Below are 23,290 nucleotides of genomic sequence, written 5' to 3'. Positions count from 1 at the left end.
CCTAATTAGGAGTATGTTTACGTATACGTAAACATACTCCTAATTAGGTACTTATACATAAGTACCCTAATTATATAATAACATTTTATGAACTTTCCATTTTCTCTGACTTTAGGCTTTTGACACTACATGTATCAAACATTACATTTTATGTTATTTTACTGCACTACATTTACTGTTTCTGTTACTTTGCAGATCAATGTTTTACATTAGAAAGTATTAAAAATAAAGTAAATATCTCCAAAATCTAAACTTTTCAGGATTTCTGTTTTTTTGTAATTTAACAACAAAATACATTTCAGGCAGTTGTATTTTTAAGAATACAAGTGTCAACCTATAAATCAGTATATCATTCTTCAACATTATTAAAGCGTGCTACCAAAATATTTGACGACTCGAATCATTTTCTATTACATTGAATTGTTTATTTCCTACTCCCACGTCACTTCTATTACACGTTTTGATCATGGTTTTGATAAACAGATCCTTCATTGTGGAGAGTACACAGCTAGTATAGGGCGGAACCATTGCAGCGGAACCATAGATTGAAAGTAGCTGGTTTCCCTCCGGATTACGTCAGTAACCGGAACAGCAAAAAGGCATGAGAGAAGAGCGACGCAGAAATGAATGGGTGCAAAAAACCTGGACATGTTGACAGTGTTATATCCGTAACGGCGTCATGTTTTCAGTAGTATAAAACATATCAAAAACACCTATGGATTTAACGATGGAGTGCGATATTTTGGACTCTTTGGAGGAGCTTGGGTAAGCTAATGTGCTGTTAGCATTTAGCATCAACAATCCGTTATCAGTCTGCGTGTTTACAAAAGGCAGAGTGGCTGTGAAAGCTATTTAGCAAGTTGTAGAGAACCTGGTGTAACCCTCCTGTCGTGTTCTGGTCAAATGTTAACTACTTTCATCAATTATAAATATTGTGTTATATGTTTTCTTTGCGTCAAGGCCTTATAATATCCTCCACATTAGGCATTTGAACACATATACAATTATAAAATTGCTGATTGCCACACTGTCAAAAATGACCGCAAAAGGAAATGAATGGTGTAACCCGAGTTATGTTCATCCATCAGATAGTAAACACCCACAAATCAGCAAAATGTTCATTTTGGAATACATTTTGACTGTCTATTCTTTGTATATTCACTTCAGTTATTTGTTTAAACCAGTGGTCTGAGACATTGTTTTTTACAGCTTAAAATGCTGTGCTGATTAACGTTTTTGTGTGTAAATGTAAGAGCAGTTAAAACAGACGAGAACACAAAAGTAAGGAGGGAGAAACGAACAGGAAAGGAGGGTTAACCGATCTAGTTAATATGTGGTGATTTGACTCTCCTCTCTCTCCGTAGCTACGCCGGTCCTCTGCTGGAGGAGAAGGCGCTGCTCGGAGCCGCAGAGGGAGGCCTGTCCTCTCCGGAGTTTGTGGAGCTGTGCCGGTGGCTGGCCTCCAGGCTGAAGTCGCTGTGTGATCTGGAGGAGAGCATTATTTCCGGTCCAGGTTAGCTCACCTCCATTCACACCTGATTGTGATACTCAGAAGTCTTGTTTTCCTCTCAACCTGTTTCCTGTCTGCCTCCCTCTAGAAGACTTGGACAGCCTTCAGCTGGAGATGAGTGGTCTGCTCAAAGAGCTGCACTGTCCTTATGGAGATCTAGTTTCAGGGATTCTCAAAGGCAGTGTGCAGAATACAAAGGATCATCTCAAATGTCTCTGTATGTAATCACATCCTACTGCTTATTCCATTAATTGTTCTACAAGTTGTCTGCATGTTCAGTGAGTCACTGACATGCTTTGTGTGTCTTATGAAGTGTTTCTGAGCTCTGAGCTCCAGGCGGCTCAGATTGTGAGGAGCAGAGCAGACTCTCGTAAACAAGAAGAGGGTCCTGTTTGGGAGGAGCTCCTGGTCATCTGTGAGACACTGAACCTGCCGGGGCCCAGAGGACAGGACGCAGCAGTGGTTCTGTCTCAAGTCCAAGACAAGGTGGGACTATCTAATATCATTTATGTCAAAGCCACCAGCATTTCTCTGTTAGTCTTAGTCCTCAAAGCTAGCAAAAATGGTGTGCCGAGTGCATAATATTAACAAAGTGGTTTGAACATTGTTGTATATTATATTATTTGTATATTCAAACCACTTCTCGCAGACTTGCATTGACTTCCTAACACATTTCATATTGATTTAAAAAAGTTTATTTGCAATGTTTAAGGCTTTAAATTGATCCATAAGTACGTTTTTTAATTAGCTTTTTGCTTGCCATTTTCTCATAGGTCCTGTTTGCAATACTATCTACCCTTCAACTTGATCTTGTCTTTACCTAAACACTATTTGTAAATTAAATGAACAATACACTTGTTGTGTGTATGACAGACCCTGTGTGTCATTATAGGTTGAAAAAGTACTTAAAGAACTTCCAGGTGGCTCCATTGAAAACCCAGTACTAAAGACATCTCTAGACAGTGAACAATGGGTAAGTGGATACAATAATGAAATCGACCACGTTAAAAGCTATTATATATCTGTATATTAGTAGCTAGGTGGGTTTATAATGTTGTTGTTTTTTATCTCTGCAGGAGAAGTTGTCCAACATTAACGCAGCTCTGTCTTCAGAGTACGAGTGTCGGCGCAGGATGCTGATCAAACGGCTGGACGTCACAGTTCAGTCCTTTGGGTGGTCGGACAGAGCCAAGGCATGTTTATATAAAACCTACACATCATAATGTTCTTTGTCCTCTTTCTCCATCACAGGGGAATCTAAACTGATGACCATATGGGGAAGATGGTGATTCTTTAAAGGGGACCTATCATGCAAAATGCACTTTTTTAAGTCTTTTATACATAAATATGTGTCCCCGGTGTGTCAGGGAAGTCACAAAGTGTCAGGAAATAAAACCCTCTCTCTTTTCCTCCGTACCCAAATCTCTAAAAACGGGGCTACAACGGAGCTGATCCAGATGTGCGTCCGATATGACGTAATATCGGAAATGTGGGCTGGCTTTTAATAATGCGTGACGTCTTTTGGAAGTAATATGGTCTTTGTTTACATTGGCTATCGCTAACACTCAGAGCTAACCTGTACTGGAGAGAGCCTGTGTAAGCAGGAAATAAAAAAAGTAACTCACCGTTTAATCACAGCAGCATTTAGCTGTATCTCGTAGAATTCTGAGCAGGCACAAGCTCCCCCTCCTCTTTTTTATATGGGATATGAGGGATGTCTAAAGTGCATGATCTGTTTGGTATTTTGAGCAAAAAACATAGACGTGTTTTTTATATATCTGAGACTCATAATATATGCCTAAAAATGGCAAAGTAATGTGTGTTTAGCAGCTGATTTAACCCCATGTGTGCCTGTGGTTGTTAGGTAAGGGTGGACAGCATGGCGAGGGCCTACCAGCCCAGGAGACACTCTCTGAAGCCTCAGTCCACCGTGGACATGGCCCAGCTGCTGGCGGCCAGAGAGGACATCTGCAACGTGGTGAAGACCAGCAGTGGCTCCAGCACGGAGAAGACCAGCTGCGCTGTCAACAAGGTACAGAAGAACGGTTCCTTTCTGTCAACAAAATGCCATTCATTCGATGTTTCCCAACCATTTCTATGTCCACTTGTCCGCAGATTCTAATGGGGAGGGTCCCGGACAGAGGAGGACGACCCTCAGAGTTATCAGCCCCGGCTCCTGAGATGCCACCCTGGAAAGAAAGAAAAGATGGCGGATGCGGTGGTGGAAGAGGAGGAGGCAGTTGGGGAGGGGGTGGACGGGGTGGATGGAACCAAGGAGGAGGGGGTGGACGGGGTGGATGGAACCAAGGAGGACGGGGTGAATGGAACCAAGGAGGACGGGGTGAACAAGAAGGAAAGAAAGGACGGTACCAGTATTAGTTTCGACCGACACTATCTTGTGTTTTTTTATAGAAGTGATCAAAAAATCATATTGGACATGAACTGAACTCCACCGAGGAAGAAAAAGTAACAGTATTTCTACTTTTTAATTTGTGCTTCATTTTGCCTTTTTTATTTTCTCATCTCATCTCTCAAAAATAACAGCAATCATTTTAGAATTTCTTTTGCACAGGAGCAAATGATTTAACAGCGGCATTGTGCCACAATTCTGTAACTGTGTCCCAAATCCATATTTCATACTGACTAAGGATGCTTCAGTGTGTATTGTGTTTAGACTGTACACGTAACTACATTTAACATATTTAAAGTATATGTATTGAAGCAAACTTTTATTTTTGGGTGTTGATGGACCCTGTCCTCCCAAAATGCAATGAACTTAAGAAAAGGGTGAACTTCCTTGTAAAGCGACCTTGGGTCTCATGAAAGGTGCTATATAAATCCAAGCTATTGTTATTAACTGTTTAACTTTAAAACTAATAGCAGATGTTCGTCAAACATTATAATCTGGGGAAAACTATATCCAGTTCAGTAGGTGTATTTTCTTTTATCATATCTGCAAAAAAGCCTGAAAAGGAAAGGATACTATGAAAATCTGTTTATTGTATACATTTTGGAATTTGGGACACGGCTTACAATTCGACAGATATCAGAGGGAGGAGCCACCGATGAGATGAAGACACTACACATGTTTTTTTCTTGGCATAAAATAACACGCTACCCTTTTAATCGTGTGTTATTGAAGTGATAAAGGGATTTAAGGATAGAGAACACATCTGTCTTTGACTGAAATCACTGCGACCTGTTAGAAAACTGAGGATCAGCTCTCGCCTCATTTCCTTGAAGATTCTGTACCAGCTGTGATCTTTTCCAACTCTAAATGTATGTAATAAAGACCTTTCTAAAGTAAACTTATTTTGATGCAACAGATATAGAAATAGATGCAGAATAATTCCTACCACAAGGGGGCATGTGTGTGATGAATTAAATAGAGAAACAATGTATTTCCAAATATTTATTCTTGGCTGAAAAGATTTTCTACACTTTTTTCCAATGGCATACCATTTCTTGTTCAATAGATAGTTTATACAGTTTGTACAATAACCAATATTCATAAAAGCAGAATTGTACATTATGAACAACAGACCTGTACATGGACAACAGTTACACCTTGGCATCCAAAATCACTCTTCAGTCTCCTCCACACTAAGACTCATTCAGTATCTTCAAACCAAAAACCTGAAGCAAATTCATACGGGTGTTTAAAAAGATCCAGTTTAACTCATCTCAACTTCAGTTCAGATGAGTTTCCTCCAGTTAAGTTAGATCACTGCCCACGCGTCTGACACCCACAACAAGGTAAGACAAATAAGGGGTTAAAAATCACTTTGGCCACATTATAAATTAAATTGTTGTCTTGCATTGATAATAAAGGCAAACATATTTCTAAAAAGTAGTTTGACTTTATGTAAACTTCGCCTGTACGCATTGTTCCTGGACAGGTGAATTCATAATTGGCTTTAAATACGCTCTGTAGCTCGAGCAGGAAAGGAAAGTGTTCACTAAAAGTCAGGATGCTATTGTAACAGCAGGAATAATAAAAATAAAGATAGTCAGGATGTCAAAGTGTCACTGAGCACTGTTGTTTCTCAATACTGTCAAATGGCCCCACTGCTCCATTTCTATGTATTTAACGATGGCAAAAATGTCACTACTGAAGGGTTGAACCAAATTAAATGATTATTATGATCATAGTTTGCCATTTCTGTCCCTAAAATGTATTGATTGGCGGTACAAAAACATCACTGCAATCAAACAAGCATTAAATTACACTGAGTAAGAAAACTAATACATTTCCTTCTTATGATGCAATAATAGTCCTTTTTAAACGCAGATATGTAGGCACTTTGTCTTGTAATAACATCTTAAAGTATCTTGATCTGGCTAAAATACAGCACTCGGATTTCTCATTGTAAAAAAATAATGAACAGTACAAAATGATTTATCCAATTTGACTTTTGCCTCGCACCTGCTTCTCAAACCCATCAATCCACCATCTCCCATCTTTGAGGATAGGAGATGGTTCCTGTTGTGTTTTGATAACGTTTGGTGGGTAAACGTTTTTTACCGAATCCGGCTGTACGGTATCCTTCTGTATCATGTCACCCTATGTTCCTATTAAATTAAATGCAGGTACAAAACCTTTGTGCCACCACAGGCCAATGATGAAGTTCAAATCCACCTGATCTGGGCTCTGTAATAAACCTTTATATGAGTCACATGATACTTTAGCTCTTTATCCACTTCATGACTACAGAAACGTCCTTCATTATCAGAACCAATGTTCTTCTTCATTGAAACCCATCTATCCTAAAGAGTTTCAGAATGCAGCTTAACATTGGTTCATCGTGTACAGCTAAGTACTGTAAAAGTGCTGGGCTTTATTAAGCAATATTGTATGTAAAAAATAATATATATAATACTGTTTAGAGGCAGGTCGTAAGTCTTTATGCTCCTTCATGTGGCATCGCTTCCTGTTTGTGTATCCACACATCCTTCCTTCAGACGCCTGACTTTAATACTTGACCAATCAGAGTCCTCAGAGCGCTACAGTGAGCAGTTTCATACAGCTGCTGCTTCATCATCATCATCATCATCACAGTGCAGTTTGGCATAAACCTGGGGCAGACTCCACCCTTCAATAACCTGTGATGGTGGTGGTGTGTGCTGAGGGTTGAACACACACTCATATGAGCCTGGAGTTGCGGAGGTACTGGATGATGACCTTGTAGATGAAGGTGTACTGAGAGAAGGTCTGGACCATCATCATCCTCTGCTGACGAAGCTTCAACAGGAACTTTGGGACATCCAGCGCCTGAAACAAGACGAGCAGTTAGTACGAGTTTCATCTAGAAACACGAGACGTTGAAAGAATATTGACTCCAGATGAGGTAGGGTGACCAGGTGAGAACAAGCAACATGTGGGACAAATAGGACGTTTTCTGCGGGACATGTTACTGCTTTGCAAAGAGCTGGATTAGATGTATATATAACGTCTATCTAACCCTTAAGAATAAACATTTCTATTAAACAATCTGTGCTGTTGTATTTGCTGTAAAGTGTCTCTACTGTAGGCTATTTTTATTTTATGTACAGCACTTTGGCTCGACCAAAAATCGTTTATAAATGTGCTATATAGATAAAACTTGATTTGATTTGAAACTATTAGCTTATAAATATGAATAACAACGCTTTACTTTGGTTTAATGTTTGCACAAACTATGCAAGTGAAGGAATTAATTATATTTGTTTTGAACAAATTATTATGACAAAAAAATGACCGGAGCTAGCTTACTGCCAGTCTGCTGACCTGTGTGCTAAATGTTTATTAAATCAGCTGCTATTACCTCATCTCTTTTGGTTTCAGGAGGAATATATCCATAGATCGATATTTTCTTTATGAGCCAGGCGTTTCTTGTGAGTTTCGGTGAAGCGTCGCTCAAACCATATTCACCTCCATGCGCAATTTAACAGAAATTCTGGCAAATCTGACAATAACTCCCTCCACCGACTACACCCATAAGTTAATACATTTCTCTGTTGATTGATTGACATCTGACACAGCTAATGGTGAAATGCGGGACATCGGCTAAATGTGTGGGACAAATGATCAAAATGCTGTGCAGTCCCGCACAAAGCGGGACACCTGGTCACCCTAAGATGAGGTCGTCTTTTCAGCGGGGACGTTACCTCGTTGTGCTCCAGACAGGCGATCATGACCTCAGACAGGATGACCACCCCGGTGCGGCCCACCCCCGCGCTGCAGTGCACCAGCACCGGCAGGTTGGTGTTCTTTGGCTCACTGATGCTGTTGGTGTGTCTCCTCACAGACTGGATCTCCTCCAGGTACGCTGCAGAAACATGAGGACAGCAACTTTAAGTAGGGACACAATCAATGAATATATCCAATACAAATCTACTTAGTAACTTTCTTAGAGAGTTCCAATACTATCTAAACAATTACTTTTCAAAGAATCTCCGGGCTCTATTACAATACATTTAAAGACAGGGTTGTGTGGGACAAGGATCAACGTTAATACTGTTACAACGCTGAACATATACTTAGGCTTAGTAAAATAGAATACAACAAAAATATATACAAAATTCAGGCACCTTCAATTATCCATGTCTATATTAATCTAATAAAGACAATATTTAAGGCATGGATTTTTTTTCTTTCAAATTCCCAAGCTTTCAAGGAAAAGGGAACAGTGCCTATTCATCTAAGTGAGGCAGATGAGTAGAGTGATGCGTTAGCCATTTCATGCCAAATATGTCATCTGAGATCAGTTTTTAAGGATTTAATAAATGCCAGGAGAGAACTTAACATTTTATTGTTTACGACTATGAGAGTTTAACTCAATTTCCATCAAAACTGGCCTACTATTATTAAGTCAAACTAATGATGCTACCAATGAATACACATGTTCAGTCTTCCTGGTAGATATCTGAACATAAAGCATGTAACGGATAAACAGATATGGGTCCCACTCACTGAGGAAGCCTTTGAAGTCCTCGGGGCAGCCGTGGTCGGGCCAGTCCGTGTACTGCAGGTGCCAGACGGTCCTCTCCTGGCCCGTCAGCAGGTGTTTGATCTTCAGCCCGGTGGTGGCGTAGCAGCCGGACTCTGTGCGGAAGCGCGTTGTGATCTTGAAGCGGCCGTACGTCACCGTGTTGTGACGAGAGCCGAGGCGCGGCCAATAACGGAAACTCTTTTCTCGGCCGCTCTCCTGGAGGAAGCAGAGGACAAACAAAAGGTCAATCGAGGTAATGATGAGGAGTGAAAGAAAAAATGGGGTGCTGTTAATATGAAATCGCACCTCTTCAGCGGTGACCATGGCGATGATGGAGACACCCTGTTCCCACACCATCTGCCAGAAGTCCGGACATGTGTTGGACATCGGACCCTGCGTCGCTATGTAGCTCCACTCCTGCCCATTCACCGTTATCTGATGAGAGAGGAGAGGGGGATATGTTTCAGTCACCAGTCACAGGTACTCATCATACATTCTCTAAAAAACACAACTAGAGAACAGTATAGATTTTTGTTGTTGATTGTGTCATAGATTTGATAATGAAGAGTGAATGAGAAGCAGCAGCAGCCATAGAAACAGAGTCATGGGTTTGTTATCAGAGCTGGACTTTGATGGTGTTTTTTTTAGACTTTGTTATTCAAAGGATAGAGAAAGTTTAGTGTTATCATGCTTAGCTTACGTTTTTGGAATATAACTTACTCTTCCCAACCAATGACTTAATCATATTCATCAGTCCCTCACAAATCCTGTATTTAAAGCAGGCCATTCTTAATCCAACTGTATTTCCATTGCTGTTTAAAGTCAGTCCTGTACTGATGATGTGTTCCTGCATGTGATTTTCTGCAGGTGGTGGAGAAGCAGCTACATAGTAACAGCTGTTCAAACACATAAAGCCACCCTTGATCTCAAATCAAAAAAAGAAGGAACAAATAGTCTTTGTATTGGAAAGCCAAACCGAGGTAGTGGCATGGTTTTGAAATGTATACCTTTGCTCTGAGTCAGACAGTAATGTCAGTGTTGTGGAAACACTTAATTATATATCATTTTACACTGACATCACATGTAGAATGACATAATGGTAGGGCGTTTCTTTGGAATGGATTTTCTGGAAAAGCTTATCAGCCTGTTGTATTGACGTAACAATGCATATTGATTTTTGCCATTATTACCCAACCCTACATTCGTAGAAAGACAAATAAACCAGAGGCAACTTCACTGATCATCATGAGCAGACGTTTCTGCTCCAAGTGCTTTGTTGTCCTAATTATGAAACAAAATCAGGAACATGTGATATGTCATGAGACAAGACAACTTACTCTAACATGTGATGCGTTGATGTATCCCGTGTTGTTCTCTTTAGTGGGAACCAGCTCCACTCGGGTGTCATCGTACGGCATGACGTCCTGGAAGCGGTTCTTGTCTCCGCTCTCCGGCAGCTGGGCGATGGAGCACCCCCCCCCCGGGCGGCGCTTCGGGATGCTGTCGTACTCCTTCAGCATCTCTCCTCTCTCCATATGCTGCTCCAGAACCTTACACTAACACACACGAGGACACAGGAAACAATGGGTGATGCAGTCCTGACTCCTAAACAACCTTCCCCTGTTTGGACTTCCTTGGCCCAATCCCAATTATGTATACATACTAGGGGTGTAACGGTATACCGAATAATTTCGGTACGGGCCCTTCGGTGTACCGAACGAATATAACGTTAAACGTAAAAAATTAAGAACGTGAACAACTTTTTGGAAGTAATCTCAGGTGCTGCGTCGCAGCATTCAGAGTCATTTGCTCACATTGGGTTCAACGCGTCATAGAGCGAGCAAGTCATTTCATTGGACGAGAGACATACTATGAGAGCTGGTCACAGGGATGCGTTCAAATTTAGCCAGTCATTTGAGGAACTGTTGAAATGGCGAACGCAGATAAAGTTGAGCTCGAAAATCCTTTTGGTTTCGCAGTTACGTTCAAGGATGACGGACAAAGACAGGTTGACCGAACCAAAGCTGTTTGTCGGCATTTTTCAACTAACATTGGTTACGCGGCTGGCAATACATCAAACGTGCACACTCATTTGAAAAGGCATCACCCGAACGTGAATATCACCGGTACCAAAAGAAAAAAGACTGAAGTGCAAACCCAACTCCCACTAGCATGTTAGCCTCCACCACTCGCAGAGAGTTCAGACCGAGCCAAAGCTATTACAAACGCTAAATATCCTTATGTTGCCATGTTAGCAAAGCGCTACCTGGCTGTATCTGCTACCTCTGTCCCTAGAGAGAGGGTGTTCTCCACAGCAGGAGACATTGTTAGTGCCAGCAGATCTGCCCTTTCGGCAAGCAATGTGGACAAGTTCATCTTTCTTTAAACAACATGAAAATACAATGACAAGCAAGTCCTAATGTCAAACTGGCTGCTTAGGTGCTAGTACAGTACAGTTCAAATACAGATTATTTCAGTTCATCGAAATGCTGCACCTTAATGTTTATTTTATTATTATTTTGTATTTATTTGAGTGAATATTCACAGTTTAATAATAATAATAAAAAAATATATATATTTTATGTTTTGTGATAATTGTTTCTGCTGTACCGAAAACGTACCGAACCGAACCGTGACCTAAAAACCGAGGTACGTACCGAACCGAAATGTTTGTGAACCGTTACACCCCTAATACATACTATAAACCCTGCAATGACATATACAGTCCAGTCCACACGGCGGCGTGCGTTGAAGCTTCAACGCTTCTGCCCATTCACTTTGAATGGGGTGACGTCACGCTTTGCCGAACTGCATTGTGGGAGCGTTGCTTCGCTTTGCTCGCTTCAAAAGTTGAGCAATGTTCAACTTTTGAAGCTTCGGCGGAAGCGTCAGCCAATCAAATCATATGCCAGTACAAGCTCTAGCCAATCAAACCGCGTGCTTGTGTGTGCGGGGCGGGAGATTCATGTGATTGGTTGTTGGTCGAGTTTCAGACAAGCTCACCGGCAAGCTTCAACGCACGCCGCCGTGTGGATGCTGCGTAACAGGTCAGAATTAAATATGAGTCGGCAGAGACACATTTTCATAAATAGGATTATCCTAACTTTCTATGATTATAGTTTTACTTTCTATAAAGGGAAGAACTACTCTGAGTTGTGCTTGCTATAAGAGGACAAAGCTTTCAGTTGTGAATGTTATCAAAAGACTGGGTGTAGTTTAAAAATGTTCTAAACCCAGCATCATTTGATCTTGGTACAAACAAGTCACTCATGTTAACATTTACTCCTTAGGTATTGAATGACAAGGCATTTTTCTTTTTCTGGATAGTATGTAAGAAATGTGGTTGTTGCTTAAAAGTTTAAAAGTTCAGCCCCAAGACCCTAACCGGAAAAACATGTAGCACCATTCTTGCTTAGTTATTTTGGAAACTTTCAAAAGCACTAAAGGAACATTCAATATGCTCATCTAAAAGATATAGATGTGCAATAGTGGAGTTTTGCAAATGATGAACAGACGGATGACACGAGGAGATGAATTATTTCAATAAGTAAAGAAGCCATGTAGAAATAATAACTAAATAAAGAAATGTTAGTGATATGTATGGTTGACATTTTCATCTTTCTACAATCCTGTGTGTATGAGATATTTGGGAATCTACTGTATGCTCACAGATCACATTCTCAACATATACATTTATTTTGGAAATGGAAATGTAACATCGGTGTTAAAGCAACAAGCATCAAGACTAATTAGGCTGACCAGTTGAGCTGCGTTTAACCTGCATAACAAGAACATTGACAAAACGTTGTCCCCATGTACCTGTTCAACAAGGCTTCACCTAGCAGCAGGTGAATATAAACACAAACAGTAGAACCTGCGAATGAGTACAAGCATACTGTAACACATCTGACATATCTTAGCTTTCCATTGCCTACATACACCCAACTAAGTTTTATTTGTAAATCTGTCTGTCAAGAAGCAAACCATTACGACAGAAAGTTGTCCTACCCTCTCTTCATTGGATGCTCTCTCAGGCTCATCCTTCACCTCTTCGTGCATCGGCTGCCTCGACACCGACAGGCCGTTTAGATAAGCCTCTTTCATTGGGCCCCTCTTCTTGAACTCTGACCTGGCTCCTTTCTTCATGCCCTGGTGTGACAACAGAGAGGAGACAGAGAAACAGTGAGGACGATGTGTCGCTGTGAGGGAGTCAGCATGCAAGAGGGGCGGGACAACGCAGCCTGCTGGGTGTTTGCTCAGGGAATGTCACCTGGCCGGTTTTACAAGGTACTCCAGCTACATTCTTTGTTATAGTGTGCGTGCTTGCGTCATTGAGAGCTGGCCCCTGAAACTGACTCCAACACTATGTTCAGACTACCTAATGTTATCTTGGTGCATACTCATGTGACTTTCAAATGAGCAAAACACATGTCTGAGAACAAAACACTTTTATAGCAAGCTCGGAGTAGGTTTCCTGAGGTATTATTACAGTGCAACTACAAAGACATTTCAGAGCTGGACTGTGATAAGATGTGCTAAGTAGGGATGGGAATTTGAAAGCAAATTTATATTAGAATATTCGACCCCAAAAAAAACGGTTAACAGAATTTACATATCCTATAAATGTTTTTGTTTTTTTAAACTTTAAGAAATTAAAAAAAGGTTTAAATAACATTTCAAATAAATATAGAAACTAAACCAAGTTTTCTTTCATGTATTTCTTAAGATATTTTAAATGGCACTGTCGTATTATACATTTAATTCATCCATTTGATAATATGTAATCAACTTAGGCACCCCTCCCATAAAAACAAAAGGAAAATAAATTACAATAAAAATATTCATAACTCATATTCGAATACTTGAATCATTTTGAATATTCGATGAATCATTCCCATTCCTAGTTGGAAGACCACAATAAAACAAATAAATAGCTGCTATATCCTCAATCTTGCTTTCATGCCAATTTGGAATACAGAATCCTAGAGAAATACGATATCTATAACCAGAGGTGGCCAGGAGAAATGTCTAAATGTCATAAGGATTATTAACTACTGCACTATGCTGAAAATGTGATGGAACTGGGAACAGCACTCACCGGAGGGGGCAACCCTTCCACTGTTTTCTTCCCGGCAGGCACATCAGACACAGGCCTCTTCTTGAAGTCTTTTTTAGTCTTCTGCTTAGCCTGGCCACTCAGGTCCCCCTCAGACACAGAGGGCATTATTCTGGGCTGTCGTAAATCTGACAGCAGGTAGAGAGGCTCGCCCTCCTGGCTCTGGGGGTGAACGTTGTAAGTCAAGGAGCTGGTTATAGAGGGGTCCAGAGAGGAGCCGATGGGATATGCAGGAGGCGGCTCTGAGGGAGTTTGCTGCTGAAGGAGCGACAGAGGTGTCAAACTGTTGTGCTGTTGGGGCGGCTGCACGGGAACAGCTTCTAGTGCATCCTGGGAAAGAGGAGTGTGGCGTCCACTGTCCTCCTCGAACTCCTCCTCTTCCCCACTGCTGTGAACCAGCATGGTGGCGTCGGAAAGGGACTTCTTGTGTCCGTACTGTACGTCCTCCTTAATGTCGCCCCTGTCGTCCGTCTTTATGCGTTCCAAATACACGTTGAGATGAGATCCTTGAGAGCGACCGCCTCGCAGGGGGGGAGGGGGCGTGACGGTTTCGGCGGCCGAGGAAGACACGGTGCGCTCCTTCACCCTCATCCCCTCCAGACTGTGTGCTAATCCAGCGATCTCAATGGAGTTCCGCTTCTGAGTGTGGTAAGGGTGTCTCTGTGGGGGTCCGCTGAAAAGAGGCTCCGACACCTCTTGTAAGGAGTGGGCTACCGGTAGGCTGTCCTCCTGGAAGGTCTGGACCGAGTGGTGCACACGCCTGGTGATGATCAGGTCTGGGTTGCTGCTGCTGACGTAGAGGTGACGCGACAGGTCAGGGGTGCTGTTAGCGGGCCGGGGATGGGCGTACGGGTAGGGGGGAGGTGGTCGGTACACATGTGTTCTCATGATGTTAGGGGCGGGGTACTCCTGTGCCTGTTGCAGCTGGACATTAGTGAGCTCCGGGACACTGACCGCCCCCACTACGGGCCTTCTCTCTGTGGGATAGGGGTAAGGAGAGGGGCTGTGGAAGCTGGAGCCCAGGTGGAAGGGATAGTGATGGTGGGGGGCTGCTCCGCCGTGCTCTCCTCTGATCTCTGGCTGGCTGTAAACTAGAGGGTCCGGTCTGCTGTAGGCGTACGAGTTACCAATGTTCAGGTTCCTCATGGAGTGGCTCTGCCGGTGGTCTTGAGACGAAAGCATCCCAAATCCTGCTCCGCGGTTCTTCTGACGCATCACTGTCTCGTAATCCGGGGTGGCGCGGTAGGACGGGGGGATGAGCGCGCTGTGGCGATGCGAGGGGACATAGTCGGGCCTGGTGATGTCGCTGGTGATGGAGGGGTTGGAGGACATGGGTGAGGGCTGGAGGTAGTGCTGGGGATTAGTGAGAGAGCTGGTGCTGTGGGCGCTGTACACACTGCCGTTACGTAACCGCCCCCCGCTGCTGTATTCCAGAGGGGAGCAGTCCAGGCTGGTTTGAGAGTGGTAGTAATAACCGTTCTGATTGTACAGGTTGTCTGTAAGAAAGCAAATTAAAAACACATCCTTACATGGACAATAGACTACATTTATAAAACCATGCAACATTAAATGTAGTTGAAGGAAAAAACTTCTAATGCCATCTTGTGCACTAGGGGTGTAACGGTATCCGTATTCGTCCCGTACCGTCACGGTTCGGACGTCACGGTTCGGCACATGCAGTCACACAACGAAGACGCCTTTTTTTTTTACGAGTGGGAAAAAAGTCTGTCATTCAGGGCAGTATCCACTACACTATTTATAATCCAGGGGGCGGTATTGCGCCTAAAAGCTGTTTGCCAGCCGCCCTTAAACAACAAATGAAGAACTAGAAGAAAAACAACAACAAAACGAACAAAATACAAGAAGAAGAAAAATTAGTATGGCGATTTCAGATAACACAGGAGCTAGAACCCACCTGCTTCTTTTAAATCAGCTGTGTGGGAACATTTCGGGTTCCCTGTGGACTACAATAACGATGGAGTGTGCGAGTGGTGGATCAGACGAGGACGGTGTGTCGGCGTTGTTCTACAGCGGTGCGGTATGCTAATGGGCACATGCCAAACATGCTAAATCATATCAGAAGGCATCACCCAGATTTGCCAATCACCGGAGCCCGGCAAAAGACAACAGCAGTTCAACAGCTTTTCCCCGCTGTTTTTAAGAAGACAATAGACATGAAAGCCGAGAGACCAAAATAAATAACGGAAGCTTTTGGCATATGTTTTTCAACGGCTTTGCGCTCTTGAAACACTTTCTTATTATTTATGATGTCATATTTTCAAGACATTCTTTTTAGTTTTACAGCTTGATGAAACCTTTTTGTTTGACATCAGCCATTATAGATAATATGGCCATCTGAGTGTACTGTGTATGGTTTGTTTTTAACTGTTTAATACAGTTAATTATTCAAAATGTTAGAGTTCTTTATTTTTAAACTGAAACTTGCACTACTGTTCAAACATAAATAACAACAAACCTGGAATTATGCATTTGGGACTGTTTTTTTGCTTTTTCTTGTTGTACCGAACCGTACCCAGACCCCCAAACCGAGGTACGAACCGAACCGTGACTTCTGTGAACCGTTACACCCCTATTGTGCACTGCTTTTCAGGTTCATAGTTGCCATTAATTACCTTGTGATGATGTGTAAGGCTCTGTGAAATGACCATTGTAGTGCATTTGTGGAGGGGGCATCATGTATGCCTGAGGCTTTGGCTGAAACAAACAAGAGAGGAATTCAGCCACAGCTCATATGATCTGAGAACATGATTAAAAATAAGTCTGTATTGTAAAATACATCATGTTCTGAACTGCAAGCTAGAAAATCATCAGGAAAATATGTGCATGGACATTACCAGAGTAATTCTAGTAGAGGATCTCCGTCTGACTGGGTTCACAACGACAGGCTGGGTTTGGCTGGTGGGTAAAACAAATGTGTATTATTATAACTTTTTGAAATATCTTTTTAATTAAAAGACCTTCTTTTCATTGCACACACAGCAGACATGGTTAAGTTCAGACTTAAAAACGCATTGCTCAACTCTTCTCCAGAACACCATGCAACATTTTCCACATGTCTTAAAGCACACCAGCACACATGGTGTAAGAGAAGAGTCATGCGATGTGTTTTTATTTTTGATTGACTCATAAACAGAGCACATTTCTGTTTGTAGAGTATTTTCTAAACACATGAAACTTAATCAAATATAGTATAAACTTAGAAAATGTAGATCTTTAAATATCTGATCAACTCAAAAGTAAATGAATTACTGTAAGAGAGAATACTGAACAGGTAATGCCAAGATTTTAAACAATCTTAAAGATCATCTTGATTTTACAAATAGTGTTGAGAAAAAAGATTTAAAAATTCATTGTAATCATTTTGATACACAAGAATTACAACCAAAGGGCCCTTTCAGCTACAAAGAAGGGAGCTTGTTTGTTGATGCAGTGTTGTCTAGAGTCAATCACAAAGGGATTGGTGTTGGCACCTGCTAAACAGCTGTATGTCAAATATTATGGGCAGGGCTGGTTGTAATGCTCACCCCTTATTAGAAGGCAGAGAGGGACGAGAGAGCATTGGAAAGCGAGGAAAGGATAGAGTGAGAAGGGACTTCTGGGAGCCCTCAGAAGGCAGGGGGTCACACTCCTCTCTGAAGAGAGGAGGAGAGGAGGATAGAAGTGAGGCTACACCGAAGAGGAGACACATGCACGAGACCACAAGGAACAAAGAGACAGGAACTAGGCTAGACATGTAAAAAAACACTTACAGGCTACTCTTGTTTATCTTATAAAACTTGAGTCTGGCCAGACACATCCGGCACACGTATTTGGAGGTTTCCATGTCTTCCTACACAAAGAAAAGAAAAGCATTAGATGTGAACACAAGTAGTACAAAGGTGGTGTTTGCTTAGTTATCTCTAAGTAAAGTTGTTCCTCTGTATGCTATCAAATACTTGCTACATTCAGTTTCGGCTAATGGTATGTGACTTTATGACCAACACATAAGTAACAAACATCCCTAGCAGCAGCCACACCCACACACAAACACAGGTGCATTGTTCAGACTAGCTGATGCTCAGCTCCCTGACGATGGCAATGTCTAATTTTGCCAAATTCAATAAGAGACTGAAATGTCTCCGGGGACGAGCAGGGCAGACAAGGTGCAATGGCAGCAGAGACTTACTGTCTGGAACTGGACACTCTCCTCTCTGTTGGTGAGCTCCAGGACAAAGAAGGACCTGTTATGACTCATGTTGTTAATTTCATTCCACCTACGCAGCCGTTTAAAGCACGGTGGCAGAGAGAGAGAGGGAAAAGAAAAACACATGTCATGGCAGTCACATCACTTTGTGGCATTTTTAAAGAGACTTTGGCACTGCTTAAGCAATGCATGTGGGAGTCTATGAAATAAGGTATGCAGTACTTATAATGGTATATAGATAGATACAGTTCATGGAAGGTCAAGAATGTACTCCCACTCACTAGACAGACAGATAATGCTACAACAATGTTACTTTACTTGACTCATTCCACTTAGGCCACATTCAGACCTAGCATTAAGGAGACCACCTAACCCAAGAATAGCTGTGAGCTGCGCCATAAACTCATTTCATACTGACAGATTCAAAACAATTACTTCTCAGAATCAACATTTTAAAAACCTTTATTCTTTACTGTTAGAAGTAAAGATAATTTGGAACCAATTTCTGGCTAGACTTACCTAAATAAAAGAAGCGGCCTGCCATTTTTATGCTTGACAAAGATGCCATCGAGGCACGACCCCATGGAAACATCTGTGCCTGTACTGTCCTGTTTAGATGCGTGGAGAGGATAAAGACATTCAGAACATAATTTGAGGTGAAAGAATCCAGACACATAGTATGCAGTCTTCTTCAGTGTTTGAGCTGTCGGGGATCAAAGCAACGTGTTAACTTACCTTGGCTTGATAGCTCTCCTGACCATAGCCTTCCATTTTCTCCACCTCCTGCATGTACAACATCTCTGCCTCTGGAGCTGATAAACCCCTGAAAAAGATAACAGGACAAAACCACCATCAAAACCCATTCACCTACAAAAAAACAAGAAAGAATCACTGCATTGCAATAAGTCATGGTAGTAACTTTATGGCCTCAGTAAGATTCTAAATGAACAAAGATAATGCGTGGCTTTAGAGAAGCAAAAAGGACTGCTTTTGTCTGTGCAAAATCCACACAGTACAGACCGGCTGATGCTCACCTGTAGGACTGATACAGAAGAGCCACTTTCTGAGTGGCCTCTTCAAGCACACGCTCATCCTGGATCCAGTCCTGCAAAGAGAATATCACAGTTGAAACAATGATGGTATTTAAATACAAATAAGAACACAATAGCCTCAACAATTTTCATTTCACATGTAAAGGAAAAAAAAAAAAAAAAAAAAGCTTACAATAGGGAACAACGCAAGCTTCTGGAGGAAATCCTGGGAATCATATCGATTGAAGTCTCCAAAGTCAGCTGTGTACAAAAAAAGACAGACTTCATGAGCATACTGTGCGTAACGCCGCGTTCTGAATCAACTTGATTACATGTCCAATTCTGCATTGAGTACAAGCCTAAATAGACATTCAAGGATTGCAGCATGCTGTAATGCCTCTTGGAAAGCTGCAGTGCCACACATTTTAGGAGAGGAGGGGCCCATTTGTAAAGAAAGGGGGATTGCTCTAGCGTCTGACAACGTAGAAGTCCAAAGCTGTTATTAGCTTCAGGCTGTCTGCTAGCAACATTCACAACTATGTTGGCTATCCCAGGAATCAGCCCTGCTTAAACGCTACAACTGCCCTTCACTCCAAAATACCCCAGCCAGGGAGAGAAAATAGGAACTGCACACTGCACTTTTAAAGTCATGCAAAGTCTGCATGACAACTTGAGCAGTGTCTTATCTTTAGTAAACTTGGAAGAAGCTTCTTACAGCTTTTCTTAAAATGTACATAAAGCATGCTGGTCAGTCATTTGAAGATGGCCGCAGCAGTAAGTGATCTCGGAGGCTGTGCTATTCCAACACCCAGGCCAGTAAGTTGCAGGGCCTGATTTAACTTTGCCAGCAGTGTTTGAGATTCTTCTGGTTGGCCAGAAGTGGGAGGACGTGTCAGGGCTAAAACTCTTGCAAGGGGAGTTCACATTCACACACAAACACACCACTGACCCATTTAATAGGCTGGTTTAGGTTTAATGGTGCTTGTTAGGTGCGGTATAATACTTGGGGGAAAAACTAGCAAAAGCCGCCTGTCAATGTTTAAAATTACAAGTTTTCGTTGAAGCTTTATGTCAGGAAACACTAGGCTTGTCAACCCCAGGTTTCTTTTCTCGACTTGTATCATGTATTTATTATTTACCTTGCACTGCCAGGCTAGCTAAACGAATAGCTTGTTCTGGTAAGCAAGAGATCCTGCCCTCCGTAAAATCCTTCTTCATCTGTAGGTAATACTGATATCTGTGGAGAAGAAGAGAGGGTTACTTCTGTGGGGAATAAACAAGCACTCGAAAACAAAAAAATAAATGACTGCTCTGAATTGATATGTGTATTCAAACAAACATAGGTAAAATGAAATCACTGATCAACTGTGCTTGATGAACTTATTTTCTCATTGGCCACTTTAACCAGGCAAAATGATCTCAAAATACCTCTTTGATTGGCATTAATTGTATAAATTGTCACTAAGGTAATAGGCCTAGTACAAGAGACCTCGTGCCACTGACGAAACCTCACCTTGTGATCTCCTGTTGCAGTTGGTTGACACTGGGTATGTAAAACACGACTCCAAAGTAAACGGTGGGCTCTAGCCCATACTTGTCTAGCTGCTTTTTCAGCGGCTTTTCCAAGTCGATCCATCTCTGCTGGTTCTGCTTGTTGAAGTACCACAAGCTGAAGAATGTTATCTAACAAGCAGAGAAGCAAAAACATTACACCTTAGGCATGCTGTGATGAAAGAAACCCTAAGGATATTTTGCTGAAGAATGTTGGTTTTACTATCTGTACTGAACCCCAAATGAATGCACACTAAACATATTCAACTTTAGAACAATGAGTGACTGCTTTAGATCAATACTGCACATCATTACATTCAACACTTATGAAGACCTATAACAAAGACGTTCCCAGATGTATAGGCTGTTGGCAGTCCCTGTTCCGTCTTGTGACTGCCTGAACATCTCACAATAAACACTGGTAAGAAAAGTAACCCCTATAAGCTTGCTGTCTACCAAAGACACATTTGCTGAAAGAGGCCTTTTGTGATTTGCAGCGACTCTCAAATCACAACTAGAAACATGGCCAACATAACAGCACTGTTTGGAAACTATTATTTAAAGCTATGTGGCCATTAATAAAAATGTTGTTTAAATAATAATGATCTGGAGGAGAGAAAATAGTAACACATAAGACAGTGGTTGTAAATATCATCCCTAAATCAAGTAAAGTGACAGAACATGCTCTACGAGAGATGGATCGAGAACCACATGATTGCACACAAAAAACCTAGTGATATAAAAAAAAAACAATATGGTTATTGCTCTGAATACAAGAAAACATTTAAATGTGGCTAGAGGCTTAGTCCCGCTAGCCACTTTGCATCAAAATAACAGACACTGTGATTTAGTGCATGTTCCCAGGCAAAACACCTGTTTGTATAGCAGTATCTATAGTTAATTTGAGTTGTGTCTATCAATGACAGCATCTATTTCAGCTCATTGCATTATTCAATTCTGACTCACAGTTTTTCTTGAACATATTGTTCATGATTTGAGAGCTGGAACTTTTGTTTAAAAGGAAATAGAAAAAAGAAAGTGAATGTGGGCAACAAGTTGTGATGAGTTGATAACATGCATGTTATTACATATTAATACAGAATATGTAATTAACACATTTCCAAAAGATAAGTATCTGAGATGATTCTCAACAAGTATATAAGAGAGAACAATCTGCACTTGTTTTGGATGAAAAAACAGACATACCTCTCTTAACTCAAGTCTCTGAGCAACTGCTTCCAAACATTCCTGCCCGGTGCTCTCCACTGAAAGTGTAAACTCAACAAACTCTCCATTGAGCAGCTGGATCCGAGTGACAAGACAGCTCTTGCTTGAAACAGTATACCTTCGAGTCCTTTTGAGTTTTAAGCCAAATGGCAAGGGCATGTTTCACACTTTTCCAAGAGGGAGCTATTCACTTAGTCCAGATAAATAGTTCTCCTTGCTGTCCCCTCGAACACTGTGTGAATGTTACATCTCATGAGGTTCATCATCAACAGACAGATCTGAAAAGAGACATAAATTCACAAAAATTACATAATGATATAAAATAGAAAACTTGGAATAGGATGATAAATGCCATGATGAATCACAACCATAGTGTTCTTACTCATCACAAAAGAAACTCATCACAACACATCATCACAAACTCATCACAACAGTTTGTTCACAGCTAGTCAGTCTGTCACCCTGAACCAGACGCCAGACCAGACAACACAAGACTTATCGAAGAGTAATCTTCTTAAATTAGGCATTTTTTTTAAATACCTGACTTGGCTACCAATTCATAATGCAGTTCTCTAAGTTTACACTCAAAAAAACATTTAAAGCAAATCAATAGACCGCTATTTGTAATAGGCCTCCTGACCTGTGTCATTTACATTGTATAACACGGTATGCAAGCCATATTCCACGATTGTGGTCAAATGAAACCCTTCCAGTGAATAGTCTGATACAAACACTGACAAGAGCAACCAGATTCAATACGCAGCAAGCTACTACTGTCGAACACAATACTGCAAAATCCCTGCTGCTTTCCAACTCAAACATACAACCATTGTATTACAACGGTTATACTCTATAACTTAACCGACTTAGCATTACTGAAACTAAAGGATGGGTTTCCCAAATATTTGTTAATTTCCGCTCTAACTTCCTACTTTTCTTTTGTCGTTTTGATACATCCATAACTTTAACCGTTACCTACAACTGGCGTCAAATTAGCTTGAATGCTAACATGCTAACTTGTGTTCCAGCAAATAGACGACACCCTTGGGAAGCTGACGTCGCCGGTAAATATTTTGGCCAAAAACGTTAACGTTACCGTTAGCCACCAGATGCAAAAAAGTAGTCCAACTAGGATTCAGTCCTGACGGATTCCGCCATCAAGGTCAATGGCTCACTCTACTGTTTAGATATGTTTCTAAATTAGAGACAGCCTGTTGGTCTGTAGTTTGTTGGTGGATCAAAACTAACGTAGCACCGTAGCACCCCATGCCTCTTGGTCCAACAGTTCACTCAAGTTCCAAGCGTGTTTCGCTTCCTGGGATTGGAAGAGCAACAAGCGTATTCCGTCTACATCCGCGGCACTATAGCTATATTACCTGTCCTTCAACATCTTAGAAATCACCTTATAACATTGGAATATATACTGACTTTTCAATAATTGCATACACAATATATGATTAAACGTACCTGTTTGAGCAGACGTTTCAAAATGCATTATAGTGCATCCGTGGCGGAGGAATACACTTAGGTTTTCAGAGCCATGACATCACACTGCTGGAATGCGGAGCGGTGAAAATGCCAGAAATGGGACAGCTGCCTGGAACTGCTGGCCGCTGACCTGTCTGTTTACCTTTACATCGGCTGACAGCTGTAATTGCAAACATAGATTATTTTTGCTAA

The 23,290-nt window shown here is 41.5% G+C and overlaps 2 protein-coding genes across 5 annotated transcripts; one reads left to right on the top strand and one right to left on the bottom strand.

The window, feature by feature from the left end:
- The first annotated feature begins 570 nt into the window (after positions 1 to 570).
- On the top strand, positions 571 to 4,818 carry fam98b (family with sequence similarity 98 member B). The gene is made up of 8 exons (XM_034231790.1): positions 571 to 765; positions 1,365 to 1,513; positions 1,599 to 1,727; positions 1,824 to 1,996; positions 2,403 to 2,483; positions 2,587 to 2,703; positions 3,375 to 3,542; positions 3,626 to 4,818. Exons 1-8 carry the CDS (start codon positions 716 to 718, stop codon positions 3,887 to 3,889), a joined length of 1,131 nt encoding a protein of 376 aa, XP_034087681.1. The 5' UTR covers positions 571 to 715; the 3' UTR covers positions 3,890 to 4,818.
- Positions 4,819 to 4,909: 91 nt separating this feature from the next.
- ptpn21 (protein tyrosine phosphatase non-receptor type 21) lies at positions 4,910 to 23,138 on the bottom strand. Of its 4 annotated transcripts, none has more exons than XM_034231788.1 (20): positions 23,078 to 23,138; positions 21,590 to 21,888; positions 20,346 to 20,515; positions 19,972 to 20,069; positions 19,026 to 19,093; positions 18,836 to 18,906; positions 18,537 to 18,624; positions 18,321 to 18,409; positions 17,784 to 17,871; positions 17,368 to 17,447; positions 17,143 to 17,250; positions 16,453 to 16,513; positions 16,231 to 16,312; positions 13,580 to 15,093; positions 12,490 to 12,630; positions 9,819 to 10,037; positions 8,788 to 8,916; positions 8,463 to 8,697; positions 7,658 to 7,818; positions 4,910 to 6,782 (listed from the first exon to the last, which is right to left on the bottom strand). In XM_034231788.1, exons 2-20 carry the CDS (start codon positions 21,767 to 21,769, stop codon positions 6,654 to 6,656), a joined length of 3,711 nt encoding a protein of 1,236 aa, XP_034087679.1. In that variant the 5' UTR covers positions 21,770 to 21,888; positions 23,078 to 23,138; the 3' UTR covers positions 4,910 to 6,653. The 4 variants fall into 4 exon arrangements, with proteins under 4 accessions (XP_034087679.1, XP_034087677.1, XP_034087678.1 ...); XM_034231786.1 differs by lacking the exon at positions 23,078 to 23,138 and adding an exon at positions 22,707 to 22,917; XM_034231787.1 differs by lacking the exon at positions 23,078 to 23,138 and adding an exon at positions 22,586 to 22,713.
- Positions 23,139 to 23,290: the final 152 nt, after the last annotated feature.

Source organism: Gymnodraco acuticeps, unplaced genomic scaffold (assembly GCF_902827175.1).
Source record: "Gymnodraco acuticeps unplaced genomic scaffold, fGymAcu1.1, whole genome shotgun sequence".
Taxonomy (NCBI): Eukaryota; Metazoa; Chordata; class Actinopteri; order Perciformes; family Bathydraconidae; genus Gymnodraco; species Gymnodraco acuticeps.
The sequence above is the reverse complement of the archived record's forward strand: the minus strand, read 5'-3'. Positions and strand labels throughout refer to the sequence as shown.